This window comes from Helianthus annuus, chromosome 1 (genome assembly GCF_002127325.2).
Source record: "Helianthus annuus cultivar XRQ/B chromosome 1, HanXRQr2.0-SUNRISE, whole genome shotgun sequence".
Lineage (NCBI taxonomy): Eukaryota > Viridiplantae > Streptophyta > Magnoliopsida > Asterales > Asteraceae > Helianthus > Helianthus annuus.
This window is the reverse complement of record NC_035433.2, coordinates 131,730,695-131,748,099: the sequence shown is the minus strand read 5'-3', so window position 1 is coordinate 131,748,099 and position 17,405 is coordinate 131,730,695. Positions and strand designations below refer to the sequence as shown.

General features: G+C 34.8%; 1 protein-coding gene and 1 long non-coding RNA gene across 2 annotated transcripts; one reads left to right on the top strand and one right to left on the bottom strand.

The window, feature by feature from the left end:
* Positions 1 to 7,883: 7,883 nt before the first annotated feature.
* LOC118480169 lies at positions 7,884 to 9,842 on the bottom strand. Its single transcript, XR_004861806.1, has 2 exons — positions 9,545 to 9,842; positions 7,884 to 8,299 (listed from the first exon to the last, which is right to left on the bottom strand). It is a non-coding gene; the product is annotated as an uncharacterized LOC118480169 (long non-coding RNA).
* LOC110878529 (2-alkenal reductase (NADP(+)-dependent)) lies at positions 9,548 to 14,072 on the top strand. Its single transcript, XM_022126849.2, has 5 exons — positions 9,548 to 10,238; positions 11,856 to 12,033; positions 12,576 to 12,742; positions 12,861 to 12,943; positions 13,550 to 14,072. Exons 1-5 carry the CDS (start codon positions 10,014 to 10,016, stop codon positions 13,926 to 13,928), a joined length of 1,032 nt encoding a protein of 343 aa, XP_021982541.1. The 5' UTR covers positions 9,548 to 10,013; the 3' UTR covers positions 13,929 to 14,072.
* The last annotated feature ends 3,333 nt before the right edge of the window (positions 14,073 to 17,405 follow it).

The following is a 17,405-nucleotide window of genomic DNA, read 5'->3' as shown; positions in this document are numbered from 1 at the left end:
TGTATTTATAGTGGGGGATTAGGGTTAGTAGTTAGGAGTGTAATAAAGTGAGTTAGGTGGTGGTTGAGTGATAAAAGAGAGCCAACCCGTGAGCTGATATGGCTGGGCTGCGGATCAGGTATCCCCGCGACTCGCGGAAGGGAACACCAAACATGCCGCGACACGCAGCCGATGGTCTCCGGGCTACTTTCAGTTTTTGACATTAATGGCCCCTCTACTTTGATTCTTAGTGTATTTTAAGTTGTATCTTGAATTATTATCATGTAATCAAGTATAATTTATGCATGAGGGGGTAGATCAAGTATCGTGAGCATAAAATTACGTACAATGTGCGTATAAAGAGTGTTAGGTACGTAATTATGTTTGTTTGTGTGTAAATAAGTATGTATTTATGTGAGTGATGCATATGTACCGAACATGTTAATATGATAAAAGTAAAGTGAAGGCGTGTGATAAATGTATAATTTAGGTAAAATAACCAAGTTTTATTATGATTAAAGCTTCGAATTGCGAAGCTAGTAGTGAAATACGGATACGGTACGCATATAAGTTTCCAAAAATAGAAGTATAATAATCTTTCTAATTACGGAAGGTTTCAAAAAGCGAGGCGTTACAGCTTCAACCGCCATGATAATCCTAAAAATTTGAGAGAACTAAGGAAATGTCAGCAAAGAGTATCAATCAATTCAACCATGGGATTCATATCTAATTATCAATCCAGTAGAACACTAATCCTGCAACAGATCATATCCAGGTTATGATGAAAAGTGGTTTTCTCAATTACAAAGATAAGATCATTCAGAATTAACAATCCCTAGAAGTCTTACATTTAGCTATAAATCTAAACAAAATTTTGGAAAATCTTATCAATGACAAGTAGCACAAATGCCAGTTTTACTATAAAAGCAATTAAAGTATAGAAAATAAACGATATTCAAAGAGAAGTACAACTAAGCTCCAGCTTATTAGCAACTTCATTCGTTTGAATATTAGTTCCTGTAAAGCAAACAAAACCTATATCAATTACCAATTCTTAAACACATAACCCTAGATATCAAATTAATTCTAGGGATACTTTGCAATTCTCATAAGTAGCTTTAACTATCTCATTGTTTAGTTGTTTTCATCTTGTTTTTTAAAGAAAGTTAATATATTGATTTGGAAATTGGCCATGCCCGCTCTGTCAACATGATCGATAAATCATTCAGAAGAAAATGAAACAAAATGTTTCAAGTATAGAGTTTTCAAGGTGTCATGATAAGATATAACATGATGTGAGAAAAGGTCCATTCATACATCATACGATGCTTCATTATCAAGAACCATACATTCACCAGCATTCTCAACAAAGCTGATGAACAGACAACGTAGCATTGTAAGGCTCAACAACTGTATCCGTAACCTTGGGAAAGGAAATACAAAATAAGCCATCATCATCCTGTCCGGTACTCTTCTCTAATCTTTGAAATCAAAAGTGTTCCCATACCACACCATGTCCCACCTCCAAGAGAATGGCATACCTGAAAACTTGCAACAACAAAAGATATGCATCTTTGAGAACCATTAATTATAATTGATATGTACAAAAATAAACATCCATAAAAAAACAAGTATTAAAGTACATCATCATCAAACATTGTTCAAAGTCTTAGATTAGCTAAGTGACATTTCTAAGCATCATCCTAGCTTGTTTTCCATGAGTTCCACAGCAACCTATCAGCCTGCAACATGTATTAAAATATCAATACAAAAGTATTGGCGAGTATACAAGTTTGATAATATAATAATAGATTAAAAACAACTCATATCCATAATGTAAGCAAGAAAATAGTTTCAGCCGTGCTAGTATCGCAGTCCACGCAGTGATAGTCCAAGTATCCCGATGCTTTAGTGTTTACCCAAGAATCAAGATAAACTAGAATCCTCCTAACAATACCCCATGAGACTAATGGGAGAGGTGCATCTCCTATAGCGCTACTATTGTTAAGGCGGAACTACACACTCTGGATTAAACGTCACATGGCACAAAGAATCAAGAATCACAAGTTTCACGTACACATAGGATAGAGTTCAAGTTTCAAGAGATTCAAGTGTAAGTTTGGTAGAATACATGTTGCGCCCCAAAAGTTCAAAGTAAAAAGGGGATCGAGTATACTCATAGTGATTGCTTAACAGTATAGACTGCTATTGGATCAAAGGGAGCTCTTTTAGAATTAGCCTGATTAGATTATAACGGATAAGAGTCGGGCAGAGTAACGAGATGCACAAAGTGTTAAATCAGTCACTGGATCGGATGGCTATCTGATCGGATGGCTATCCGATCGGATTGCCAATCGGTCGGGTGACACATGTGTGTGAGGAGACAGATGGCTGCCCGATCGGATGGCCATCCGATCGGGTTGCCACTTAATTTGAAATTCAAAAGTGAGGGAAATAGGGTGGCTGCCCGATTGGGCGACTGTCCGATCGGGTTGCCACTCGATTCGGGTGTTAAGTGTTTTGGTCACCTCAATCGGGTGGCTACTCGATCGGGCGGCTGTCCGATCGGGTTGCCACTCGATCAAAGTTTCCAAGGTTTCCATGTTTAAAAAGGTTCTAAGTGTTGAAGAGTTTCAAAGTAAAAGGGCAAGTGTCACCTGATAGGGTGGCTGTCCGATTGGACGGCTGTCCGATCGGGTTGCCGCTCGATCGGGCGACCCTTTTTCTTGGTTTGCCATTTTGTAAGTTCTCTAAGTTTCTAGCTTAATGGTGATGGCATGACACGTATTGAGACAACGGTAAACTTTCCAGTACACAGGCATCCTGATCGGGTGGGAATCACCCCTATCCGGTCAGTCGTCTGTCCCTAATAAATTCATGTCAGGATCCGTTCCATGCTCGTCCTTACTGGTAATAACCCAGATCCAAGCCGACTTTAGACTATTTATCAAGTCTACGGTCTGTTTAGACTCAGTTTCCACCGATTGAAGTAAAAGTTGAAGAAAAGATGAAGAAAAACTTAAGTTTTATTATCAAAACTCTTAGATCTAGTTTAGATTTGATGAAAAACGTATGAAATCACTTAGATCTTAGCTAGATCTTTCAACGAATGACATCATTTATTAGTTTGTATAAACTATCATGATGACATCATCTTCAAGATCTCATATCCGAGAGATTTTATGGTGAAAAGGTGATTTCAAAGGTGAATCACGTAGAGGATGAAGTGTAGATCAAGAAAGTACAAGGATCTAGCTTGGAACGTACCGAAATCGTCAAGAAAATGGAGGAGAAAGGTGCTTGTGCATCTGAGTCGAGTAGGGCTGTCACATCAGTGAAGGACTGATGTAACAGCTCCTATTTATAGTGTGAGAGTGAAGAGAAGAGGAGACAGCGCAACGGGTCGAGTGGCGTTCCGATCGAGTGGCCACTCGATCGGGTGGTCATCCGGTCGGGTTGTAATCCGATCGGGTGGTAATCCGATCGGGTGGCAATCTGATCGGATTGCCACTCTGGCCAATCCAACCTTTCCGCGTTCCCGTCTTTGATTCGCGAGTTAGATTAAGCGTTGCGTTGCGTATAGTTTGGGTAAAAGTATCTCGTAACTAGATTACATTATAAACATAAAGTTTCATAGATTCCGCTAGTAACAAGACTCCAGTATCTCGCTTAACCAAGAATCAAGTTTCACGAGTCTCAAGAGTCAGGCACCAAATAAGTTTCAAGAGTCAAGAATCATAGTCTCTCAAGTATCAAGAATCAAGAGTCCAAGTATCAAGAATCATTATAAAGAATCTAGATTTCATAGTATTAAGGATCAAGTATCTAGTTTAATCATTAAGAATCAAGTGTCTGGATTAAGCATCAAGAGTCAATAGATTAAGTATCAAGTCTCGTAGTTTAAGTATCATGAATCAAGTATCTAGAATAAAGAATCAAGCATCATAGTGTTAAGCTTCAAGTATCAATAAGATTCACACCAAACTACCAAAGTATCAACATCACATAACAATAGGGATCAAAATTGCCAACTAATAGAAGTTCAGGGACTGATCTTGCCAAGAGTCTAAAGTTTAGGGACGCTAGGCGTTACACAAGTGTAATTATTTGAAAGATTGTGTTAAAATTTAAAAACAAGAAAAAAAATGTTGAACCAGGGATTTGAACCCGTGTCTCACCAACACTCATACATACACAAAACCACTACACTACCAACTATCAATCTGCTGATAACTCACACCCTAAATCTTTTATAAATGAACTGTGGTTTCATCAAATTGTAGAGGCCCTATAGTTTTGGTGGCCCAAGGCCCAAGCCTCATTTGGCTTACCCTTGGGCTGGCCCTGCTTATGTTATGGTATGAAAGGAGGTAACTAAGTTATTTAACCTAGTTAAATAATTAGTTCAATAACAAAGAATGAAATTTTGTGACTAAACAAATAACAAACAAAACTATAGGGGCTAAAAGGAGACAAGTTAGAAAGTGTTTTAGTTAAAACATGGAGAAAAAGGAGAACCCCATTGTGGGCTGATATCACACATATAATGAAAAAGTTAAGATTATTTAAATCTAATTTTTCTTTATTTTATTTGTCTAATTAAGTGTATTTTAATCTTTAATTTTAAAAGAAGTATTTAATTAGTCAAAAAAACCATTTTTATTTTATTTTTGTTTATAAATATATATAAAAAAGAGTAAATTACAAGTTTTGTCCTTTATGTTTGTCTCAAATTTCAGGCGCTGTCATTTACCTTTAAAATTGATGACTTTTGTACTTAATGTTTGAAAATGTTGCAGGTTATGTCCTTTAGCCATAACCAAGTTAATTTTTTTTTGTTAAATCTGATCATGTGCAAGACACATGAGGGCATTTTTGTAATTTTGTTTTTTAGAGAAATTTATGTAATTAACTTCAAAAAAACACACCACCATCATCACACCATTCAGATGCATCTCTTTTTCTTTCTACCCTCTCTCACTAAAAACAACAATCACTTCCACCTCCACAGTACTGTCACCGCTCCCTACCACCACCACCACCGCCGCCGCCATCCCCATCCACCACCACCGCCGCCGCCGCCATCCCCATCCATCACCTCACCCACCGCCTTCCCCAACCCCATCGGCCCCACCACAAAACCCTAATCAAGATTTCAACACAAAACACAGATCTGTTAACCAAAAAATGTAGTTTATCCGCAATTTCTGATCTGATATCTGAGCTGGGTTCGTTACCCCCACTTGTTCTTTTATCGCTTTCGAGATAATTGTCGATGGCTCTTCATATCCCATATGTTTAATTTTCTGCACGCAGTGCTGCAAAAAAATTGTGTCATACGTAAGAAAAAGAAGTATACAGTTGATAATCAAAAGTTTTAACCAGAAATTATGACGGTACCTCAAGTGACACTGAACTTAGTTCAACAGCTTTCGCATGATTGCAGCAGCTCAAGGATATCCAGATAATGGGTTTGAACTTTTGTAACCAACGTTTCGGTAAACAGGTGCAAGTGTAAAACAAAACAATAAGTAATCAATAGGTAAACAGGTGAATCGATCAATTTAGACTTTCAATTGCAGGTTTTAATTGACCCAAACAGGTACGGATATCGGTGGAGATATGGTGGATTGTTGTGTGGAGGTTTGAATTTGAATATTACTCTGTCAATTTGTGAGCAGTTGGATATAGATGTTGTGATTGGATCTTTGTTTCATTTTCCTGATGATATTGTTGTCCCTCGTCATCATTCCACTATTGTTCTTCAACCCATTTTCCAGAGGATATTGTTTCATCTAGGTGTTGTGATTGGATCTTTGTTTCATTTTCCGACATGGCGGCGTTTGTTGGAGAGAGAGAGGGATATAGAATTTTTTTAACTAGGTTTTTATTTATATCTTAAATCTTGTTACACATTTAGTCCCTTGATATCAGTTATTTACTCAATAGTCCTTGGAGAGGTAAAATGACAAGAATACCCTCATGTGCAATGCACATGGCCATATTTAACAAAAAAATCTAACTGAGTTAGGGCTAAAGGACATAACATGCAGGATTTTGAAACGTTAAGGACAAAACTCGTCAAATTCAAAGGTAAAGGACACCGCCTGCAATTTGGTACAAACATAAAGAACAAAACTTGTAATTTACTCTATAAAAAATTAGGCCTATAGGAGAAACAGGTCTTAACGAAAGTGTGGCTCATTCACCCTAAGCCAACCCATAATTATGTGACATTTATGCGACAATCAATTTATGACGTTAAGAGCCTTTGGAAACCACATCCAAATAGTCAACCGGACTATTCATGTACTTTATTCCATATTATTATAGATTTTGGTGTATCATTCACGTTTAAAAAGTGATTATAAGGGTGAACGGAGTGAGTTTGATAAAGTAGTCGGTACCAAATCCTACTCCACCATCAACGTTTTACCGAGCCAACGTTTACTGATTGGGGGGGGGGGGCATTTTCGGTGAAGCTTTACCGATTGGGGGAGAAGGAGGGAAGGGGGGGGGGGGGGGGGAGAGATGGGTGTGTGGTGGGCTCCATTCCTTCTCAACCAATCACACATTTTTTTTAAATAGTTTACCTAAACCCCATTAGATAAATCTGCCAACGTTTTTGAGCATTAGGTAAACAAATTAGGTGACTTGACATGACGCTATGTGATTGGGTGAATTGTGAGTTTACCTATTTGAAATAGGTAACCATTCCCCTCACCCTAATGTAAATCTATTTATAGAAATGATTTAACAGGTTCCACGGGTGAGTGTAGTGGGCAGCTTTTAAGGACCGGGTCCTGTACCTGTCTTCTCGAATTTTTCAGTTAGAAGTGTAATATTTTGATTTTTCGTCCGAAAATTTTAAAATTAAATGGGTCCGCTCTCACCAATTATTTTGTTTAAAAGTCTCCTGCTCCTACCAAGTTTATTGTCAAAAATGTTATATATATTTTCATATTGAGTTAAAAAAATGTGAAGGACGGGCTGTTAGTAAGTTTTATAATTGTTTATAAACTTTAATAAAGTTTGTTACTACTTTATATATAAATCAAATCTGAGAGTTCTTTTTTATCTTAAAGGTACTTACCATTTATCTTAGAGATCGTTGGGCTGGGTTGTAATTCTTTCTCCAGGTGCTTAACATTTATCTCGCATCATTATAAATATTTAGTCTTTATTTTTGTTAAACAATATTTAGCGTTTTTTATGTGTAAAAATATCTTATTTGAATAATGAAGATTATGTAGTTTTATTTGGACTTATTATTGTTTGATCCGACCCGAATCAAATATATAACCCGAAACATAACAATAGAAAAAAAAAATTTTAATCAACGACTTTCCGTCCCTAAGGGTGAACGGGGCACCATGCGGGGAGGCATGCGGTGACCCAAGTCCCCTAGAGGGAACACCACCGCCATCAACGAGGGAAGTGAATTCGGTGAGTGGTCTCGGGGTGTAGTTACCGCATGAGAGAGAGGAGAGAGAGGAGAGAGAGAGGAGAGAGGGGGGGGGGTGATTGGTTGTTAATGTGGGTCCACTCTTTTTCCACCAATCATATTTTTTTTCTTCTTTTTTTATAAAAAAATAATTGTGTGAGTGGAGTGGCGCCATCAAATTAAGGGTGTAAGGGGAGTTTAAGAGGGGAGTTGACGTGGCATAACCTGATTGGGTGTGTGTAAGAGAGGGAACTCCCCTAAGGCTATAGGGTGTGGTCATGACCCTCATGACCACCATGATCCTCCACGTCAGCGCTATGTCACCGTCCTCTAATTCACCATCCAAAATCACTATCCTAAGGGTGTGGTCATGACCCAAAACACTACCCACCCTTTTTTTTGTGTGAAATATATTTTATTTATTTTAAATAAACAACAAATAAAATTAAATAAATTTTAGTAATAAAACTACATAACACTCAAATTAATAAAAAAAATAACATCCAAATTTAAACTGCATATTATAAATTAAGGAAAAAAAACTACTCGTTGTTGTTAACCCGACCAAATTGCCAAACATGTTCAATCAAATCCGAACGAAGATGGTTATGCGTAGTCTCGTTGCATTTCTTTTTCTTTCAACTTAAGTCTTGCCGCTTGTATTTCGTTAAATACGGTGAACTTGCTCATCAACTTATCCACCTTCGTTTCACCCGGAGTTTCATTTTTTGTCGACGCCTCTTTATTTTTGGCCGCCGCGTCCTTTTTTGTTTTTTCTCTACCATTTGGGTGCTTCAATTCCGGAATCTCCATAATTTCATCCTCAAACTCGGGTTATTAAAATAACAATTCCAATCCATTTGGACCTGTATAAAACTTTACCCATGTGACCAGTTAGCAACCGACTCACTTTACCAACTGAGGCAACTACATGATACATGCATGACAATATTACTTTGATCTTTCATTGAAATATAATGCACTTACATAAACACACAAAAAAGCACCAACAAGATAAAATAAGAAAATCACTGTGTTTAGAAAATGATATGCACTTATGCTTTTAGGTAAAACCAAATTACCTTACACATTCAAAAGATTCACAGTAACATCACAAAGCTGTTGTATCAAAAGATTCCTATAAAACTTTATATGGAACAGGTACAGGGCATACATATATAATGTGGATCAAAGAAGTGAGACAATGGCGCAACTTTGAAGGGGCCGAGAGGCGCCCGACACCCTGAACTTTTCGCTCAGTAGTGTTATATATATAGTTTTCGTATAGAAATTTTTGGGTATATACGTTTTCGACCCCCGTCGAGGACGTTTTCCCCGTCGAGGTCGAAAACGTCAAGCTTCGCCACTGAAGTGAGATATCAAACCCTATGACTTTCTAAGCTGAAACAAGGTCATATATATTATAAGGAACGAAACCTATGCATAATCAACTAATTCATTGGCATTAATGAACTATATCAATGTGCTTAAAAGTTAAAGCACAGAAGAAATCAAAGAAAACTGGTGTCAACTTGGCTACTAAATAAATTATAAATATCCATATTAACTCAGAAGCTAAAACACAACTTATTAGACATCCAAAAGCTGATATCAATTTAGCTTCTGAATCGGTCAATGTCGCATTACAAAACCAGAGTGATTGTAACTTCAAAGCTCAACTCAAATACGAATTCAATTCCATATACCTCCATAAAAATTAACTAAACTCGTATGCGACAATCAGCCAGAGACGATGCAAGTTACCATTAATTTACATTAGTTTAAGCAATTTTGCAACAAATTAGGGCTTGAATCAGAAATTAGCGAATCCTAGAACACATACGGAAACATATTAAAAGAGAAGCACAGTAAACACACATATCTGCTATTCATTAATTTTTTTAGAGGTTGAATGGAAGAAGCATAAATATCTGCTATTCATTAATTTTTTTTCAAATCGTCACTTTGTATGCACAGTAAACAAGCATAGTAAACAAGCATGTAATTTGCAGATATTACAATAAAAAGATTGCGATTGTGAATTAAAATAAAAAATTGCTGCTGTGAATTAAAATATTACGATTAAGATCAAAAGAAAAATACATATAATAGGAAAAGTACCTTTGGAAAAAAGCAAAACCGCAGATTACGATCAAAAGACTGCGACGTGAATGAAAAATACATATTGTTCTTGTTGATGTTGGGGTTAGGGTTTACCTGAATAATGGAAAAAAGGGGGGACGTGGTTGCCGTGGTTTAATCCACGCCAACCACCGTGATTTAATGAGGGGGTGGTATAGGGCATGAATAATGGGCCTATGTGGCAAACCATGACCCAATCATGACCCCCACACCATATAGCCTAAGAGGGAAGTGCCCCTCTCACCCTAAACTTTTGGTTAACTCCCCACCGGGGTGAGTGAACTGGCAGATTGAGGTTTCCAGAACATTCATATTATGGGTCAATCATCATACACACGTGTTAGGTCCATGCCGTCCACTCAATCATCATACATACACACGTCTTTACTCTTTTCACTCCACTAAACTCCACCGCTCGCTCACCCTGCCTGAGATCTAGCAACAGCAAATGGAACAAGTGAAGAACAAACAGATTATACTCAAGGATTACGTTAATGGCTTCCCTAAGGAATCCGACATGCCCCTCATTACTTCCTCCACCATCAACCTCAAGCTTCCAGAAGGTTCCAACGCCGTCCTCCTGAAGAACCTTTATCTGTCGTGTGATCCGTACATGCGTGGTAGAATGAGCGAATCTAAAGGAAGTTACGTTGATTCCTTTACTCCTGGTTCGGTCGGTAACTTCATCTTCATCGATTTATTGTTAACACTTTGTTTATTCAACGATTTGTGCTTAGGGTTTGGATGTGATATTGCTGTTTGGGCAAATTATCATTTTTGTTCTTTCCATAATTCCTTAATTCCGGAACTATTTTATTATATTTGTGAAATCAAATGTTTTCATCGACCCAATTAGTCTCTCCCTGACAAAAGATCAAGATTATTATTGTTATTATTTTAAGGTCAATTATGGCTTGTGTGATTTGAAATTACCGAAATCCTGTCCACACACTTGTAACAATTCTGTATTTCTAATAATTTCAATAAAGCCATGGCTTTATAGCCTAGTGGTATCTTTGGGTGGCATAAGGGTGGGCGGGGCACCCACCGATTTGATATCGGGGACCCCCCCTGCCGCTTCGGTATTGTGCCGCCAACAAAGGCGGTGAAGAGAGAGAGGGTGGAAAGCGGTGATGTTGTGCCGAAGAGGGGGGAGGAGAGAGGGAGGAGAGAGAGAGGAGAGAGGGAGACTTGGTCCAATCAATGATTTTCTTTCTTTTTTTTTTTTTTTTTTTTTTTTAAAAACCAATTCACCTAATAGGGGAGTGGCGCCATCAAATGGGGGTGTTAGGGGAGTTTAAGAGGGGAGTTGACGTGGCACACGGGGATTGGTTTGGCGTAAGAGAGGGCACTCACCTATTAGGTGTGCACCCCCTTCACCCTAAAGCTTTAGGACCAATAAGTTCTGGGTTCGATTCCCACAAGGGGTTTTCCCATATTTATTAGGTTTCCTCCTGAATTAGTGTATAGGCATTATGCCTAGTGGAGATGGATATGATCGGGTGGTTCCGCTGGTGACACGATGATCCTCCAGTGGTCCGTCAGTGATCCAAATTTGCCATTCAAAAAAAAATAATAATTTCAATAAATATCTAGGTAACAACTAACAAAAATAAATTACTCTTAATTCTTCTTTTTGAGATTATATAATATATTTGAATGTAAAGGTCAAATACAAATGTGTCTTTTAACATAAAAAAAATGACATAAGAAATAAAAAGCTTTATGTTTTTAATTTTTTTTTTGAACTTTTTTTTTCTAATCGGAAAAAATGACGTTTAATTGCAAAACGTAAACATAAAGTTTTCGTGTTTATAGTAGAGTAATTATAATTATGCTACGAAATTACATAATTACTCACTCTACTAGTGTAAAATCACAAAAATATGTGTTTAATAAGATAAAAGAAAATTTAAAAAAATATAATCCCCTGTTTCAATTCTCACGTTAAGGGTATTTTGTATCTTTGAAGACGTACAATAACTTAACCCTATGTTTGAAACGGGTAAATGTATAGGGATAGATTTCGGGTAATCAAGCTAATACACATATAGCCATCCCGTCTCAATCATGTAATAATTTTTTTATAACTAATCTCATACCTGAAAACTCGTCTCAAGTATTTCGGGTTGTTGGTTTTCCTGTCGGGTTTGTGTTTCTCTGTCATAACACAGGACCTGCCATCAGTTTATGTAATTACTTTGCTCACACCATTTAAATCTAACATGCATTTGAAGGACATGAATTTACTAACAGCTTGTGTTTTGATGTAATCTTTACCATCTTGCAGCCTATAACAGGATATGGAGTAGCTAAAGTTCTTGATTCGGGGCATTCAAAATTCAAGAAAGGTGACTTTGTTTGGGGAATGACTGGATGGGAGGAATACAGCATTATCAACGCGCCTGAGACTCTATTCAAGATTGAAGATACTGACGTGCCTCTATCCTATTATACAGGCCTTCTTGGTATGTTTACCGCTTAAATTTTCTTTCAACCGTACCTTACCCTTGTAAAATACACAAGGAGCTTTATGTATGTATATATGTGTGACAATTGCAACTGTTCGTGTGTGTGTGTATATATGTGTGTGAACAACTGAACATACATACATGAAAGGACCCAAGCTGCAGGGATGGCTGGTTTCATATACTATTAGACTAGTGGGTATGGAGAGCCTCATCCCCAAGGGGATGGGCCGCCACGTCAGCGCCACGTAGGCTCGGCTTGGAGGGGATGGACCTAGGGGGGTGGGGGATGAACCCCTTTATGTATATATATGTATGTATGTATAGGTATATGTGAGAGAAGGAAGGAGAAGGGAGGACCGGCTACCCCGGCTGTGGGGTGCCGGTTGTGCCGAGCCGAGCCCCAGGGGGGTGGTGTGGGGGACCGGCGCCGGTCCTAGCCGGGCCTCAGCCGGCCCCCATACCTTCTGGTCTTAGTTAGATGAGTCTGTTTTATGTATTCTATCTCTGATTTCTTTTTTACCTTTCGGATTGTTATGTAGGTATGGCTGGTATGACTGCTTATGTTGGTTTCTATGAGATCTGTGCTCCAAAGAAAGGAGAGTATGTATATGTTTCAGCAGCTGCGGGTGCAGTTGGTCAGCTCGTTGGACAGTTTGCAAAGCTGTGTGGATGTTATGTCGTTGGGAGTGCGGGTACAAAAGAAAAGGTTGGTTAACTCCTTGCTGCTTAATGCTTATTACCATAAATGTTTTCATCTTATGTCACAAACGTAACAGTTCTGTTATTTCTCCAATCTGTTTTCGTGTTGTTTTTCATCACCCAAGGTTGATCTTTTGAAGAATAAATATGGTTTTGATGAGGCTTTCAACTACAAGGAAGAGCAAGATCTAACTGCAGCTCTAAAGAGGTTAGCATGTCAGAATCTAGAGGTGGCAAAATGGACGGGTCGAACGATAATTTTTGGTACATGTTGGGTCAGACTGGACACCACTTTTTGTCCGTTTTTGTTGACAACATTTAGAAAAATAATATTATTTTTAAGAAAATAATCCAGTTTTTTTTTTTTTTTAAATAGAGTTAATTACTGTTTTCGTCCCTGTGGTTTGTCAAAAATCACTATTTCAGTCCATTAGTTTAAAATTGTGATTTCAGTCCCTGTGGTTTCACTTTCGTAACCATTTCAGTCCCTGTGGTTTCACTTTTGTAACCATTTCAGTCCATTATTCTGTCAAGTACAGGGACTGAAATGGTTACAAGGTGGACTGAAATAGTTACGAAAGTGAAACCACAGGGACTGAAATCGCAATTTTTAAACTAATGGACTGAAATAGTGATTTTTGACAAACCACAGGGACGAAAACAGTAATTAACTCTTTTAAATAAGTTGCGCGTCTTTGGGCCACTTTCGATCCGTTTCGTTTTCAGCTGTGTTTTTAATTTAGGATCGACCTATTCAAAATATAGGGACGCTATTACTTAGATTAGTTTTTTTTTTTTTATATAACAATGTCAGGTGTTTTCCTAATGGTATCGATATATACTTTGAGAACGTCGGGGGGAAGATGTTGGAGGCGGTACTCTCAAACATGAGATTAAATGGTCGGATTGCAGCTTGCGGGATGATCTCACAATACAATCTAGAGGAAGGAGAGGGGGTGCGCAACCTGTTCTTAGTGGTAACAAAACGTCTGCGCATTCAAGGTTTTATTATAGGTGATCACTATCACATGTATCCGAAGTATATGGAAACGGTATTACCTTTGATAAAACAAGGGAAGATTTGTTATATAGAAGACGTTGTGGAAGGGCTCGAGAGCGCACCTGCGGCTTTGGTTGGGCTGTTCTCTGGCAGAAATGTTGGGAAGCAACTGGTGGTCGTGGCTCGTGAATGAGTCGATATCTTTAGGGTATAACTGTGTGAATGGTGTTGTTTTTAATAATGAATAAGGCTTTGGTAAAAGCATGTGTTGAAATAATTGAAGTACTTATTTTATTTTGTAAAATCTTATATTTATTTCATAGCAATTTCTTTTTTGGAGTTTTTTCCTAAAAGGGTGTAGTTGAAAAAATTATTTATCTAAATGGGTATTTTGAAAAATATTTATCAAAATGTTTTTTTTTAAACTAACTTTTTCTCATTCCTAATGTTATCGAGTAAACTAATTTTCTTTCTGAAAAACATGTTATTTAACATGAGTTAAAGGAAAAAATTATAGTTCAATAAAAAACATGTCGTAAGAGTTTGAAAAAGTTTTTAAATCTTATTTGAATTATTTTATTAATATTCATATTTCCTATAATTACTTCTCAAGAACGGTGTCTTTATTCTTTCTTAAATATTTTTTTGAACTTACATAACAATATTTTTTATAAGTGTTTGTCATTAGTCATTTTAAATTGTTACACATATCATTCAATTTATGGGTGTTAAAGGGTCATGTTTTCGGCGCGAAACAGAATCAACCAAGTAAATTTTTGACATAAAACACATATCAATAAGTCAAATAAAAAAATTGGTTAAACAAGTCAACCTACGAACTAGTCAGTAGTCGGACTGACACGAAACTGACCAGTTAGCTAATATAATAAACCAAACTTGCGAATTTTCCGTTAGGTTTGTGTCTTATCACATATTCAAACCCTTATCTCTAATAATTTAATTATTTTTTAAAAAAAATTCAGTACTTTACATAATAAAAGATACATCTTAGTTTTACAAAAATAAAAATATGATATAGTTAGCAATTAAAGAAAGATAAAAGATGATGTTCTTAGAAATTTAAAAAATAAAAATATGATATAGCTTTAGCAGTTATGAAAGCTAAAAGATGATATTAAATCAACCATTTGTAATTCATATTATTTGATCGTGCTATTTCATAAAATTGTCTTGAAAAGTATATATTCTAAATTATTTATAAATGTATTTAAAAGTTAGATATAATTTTTTTTGAAAATCTGTTAAAAAAAGTATTTGTAAGAAAACTTATAGAATATTTATGAAAGAATATAAAGTTTTTATTTATAAAAACCCTTTAATAAAAGCAAAGGAAAACGTTTATATTAAAAAGAAATTAAAAAACTTTTCATAAAATTTCATGATCCAACAGTATGTTTTTAGTTTTATTAGAAACTTATTTTTTTTAACTCTTGTTAAGAAAAATTGTTTTAAATATAATTACTTTACCCAATAAGATTAGGAGTGAGAAAAAGTAAGTTTTTCAAAAACACCTATTTTTGTAAATATTTTTTTAAAGTACCCACTTAGGTAAATAATTTTTCCAATTACACAGGAAAAAACTCTTCTTTTTTTTTTTTTTTTGAAAGAACTGATTTTTAATACGGAATGTCCAAAACAGAAAGGTAGATTCGTATTTAAGATTCTTTAAAAAAAGTAAATATTACAAGTTAAAATAAAAATTAGTGTGAAATGAAATTATAAGAAGAAAAAGTATCTATTCCTTCAACTTCATAATTTTATTTATATATTTTAATTTTCAATAATTAATAAACGAATATCATTAGCATTATCCTTAATAATAAATTATTCAAAATCAAATCACTTCTCCTAATATTTAATATTATATATATTATATATATCTCTTCTTCTGATTTTAATATTTCACTATTATAATAATATTATATTAGTTAACTAGGTTAGAACCCCGTGTATTACACGGGTTGAATAAATGTAATTTTATATATTAAATAATAAAAAGTTATATCTTTATCAACCCCGTATATTGTACGGGTTAAATAAATGTAATTTTATATATCAAATAATAAAAAAAGTTATATCTTTGAAAACCATACAAATTAAATAAATGTAATTTTGTATACTAAGTACTAAAAACGTCGTATCTTTAAAAAACCCGTGTATAATCGGGTTGAATAAATCTACCAAATAATAAAAAATTACATCCTTAAAGACCCGGTATATTACATGTGTTGAATAGATCTAAAAAAGAGTAATATCTTTAAAAACCATGTCTATACACAGATTAAATAAATGTAATTTTGTATATTAAATATGAAAAACGTCATATTTTTGAAAAAAACCCATGTATAGTCGGGTTGAAAAATCTACCAAAATAATAAAAAAATTATATCCTTAAAAAACCTTGTGTATTACACGTGTTGAATAAATCTAATTTTACATAGAAAATGATAAAAAAGATATATCTTTAAAAACTTCGTGTATTACACGGGTTATATAAATGTAACTTTCTATAGTAAATAATTAAAAAATTTATATTTATAGAAAATAACAACAACAACAACAACCATATCCTGCGTTTTACACGAGTTGAATAAATATAATTTTGTATACCAAATAATAAAAAAAAATATTTTTTTATAAAATTAGAATAACATTTAATATTAATTTATTATTTATATATTTAATATAAGATAAGTAGGAAAGAGAGGTATTTGTTTTAAAAATATATTAAATTAACAATTTAGATTTGAGGATAATATTTTATTAAAGTAGGATAAGATTTAATATTAATTTATTATTTATTTATTTAATTAATATAAGAAAACTGTAGATTTGAAGATACCTTCAATGAATGACACGTGTTCAAAACTTGGTTTCTTTTATTATAGTAGATAGATATGGTCAGGATATATTAAGAAGTTTATTTTGGTAGGAAGACTATAAAGTAATCCTGACTATCTATTAACTAATCAAGACTAAGATTAAATGAGTAAGATTGAACAAAAAGAAGAAGACGTGTGGATTAATATTAAGGTATTCTAGTTCATTTAAGTCAATAGTTATTCTCTCCTCCAATTTCCCCATTTTTAAAACGTTAATAATTTTTTCATACAACATTATTTTTTTTTTTGAAAATTGCACCATAGAAACGAACGTTTTTTATCTTTAAAACGAGCACATTATTGCTATACTTTTGAAAAAAAAAAGTTTTCGATAACCCAGATGCCTAAAACGTAATGGACAAAAAACACAAAAAAATGTTTTTTTTTCTAAAACGCAATAGATTAAAAACACAAAAGAAAATATTCTTTCTAAAACGCAATGGACAAAAAACACAAAAGAAAGTGTGTTTTTTTTTTCTAAAACGCAATGGATTAAAAACACAAAAGAAAATGTTTTTTTTTTAAACGCAATGAACTAAAAACACATAAAAATGTGTTTTTATCTAAAACGCAATAGACAACAAACACATAAAAATGTGTTTTACCTAAAACGCAATAAACAAAAAAATACAAAAGAAAGTGTTTTTTTTTTTCTAAAACGCAATGGACTAAAAACATATAAAAATGTGTTTTTTTTCCTAAAACGCAATAGACAAAAACACAAAAGGAAGTGTTTTTTTTTCTAAAACGCAATGGACAAAAACACA

Bases quoted from the DNA above. Each gene is read 5' to 3' on its own strand.
- LOC110878529 (XM_022126849.2), top strand. From the start codon at position 10,014: ATGGAACAAGTGAAGAACAAACAGATTATACTCAAGGATTACGTTAAT. The intron at 10,239-11,855 runs GTCGGTAACTTC...ACCATCTTGCAG, and splicing joins ATTCCTTTACTCCTGGTTCG to CCTATAACAGGATATGGAGT. The intron at 12,743-12,860 runs GTTGGTTAACTC...TCATCACCCAAG, and splicing joins GTGCGGGTACAAAAGAAAAG to GTTGATCTTTTGAAGAATAA.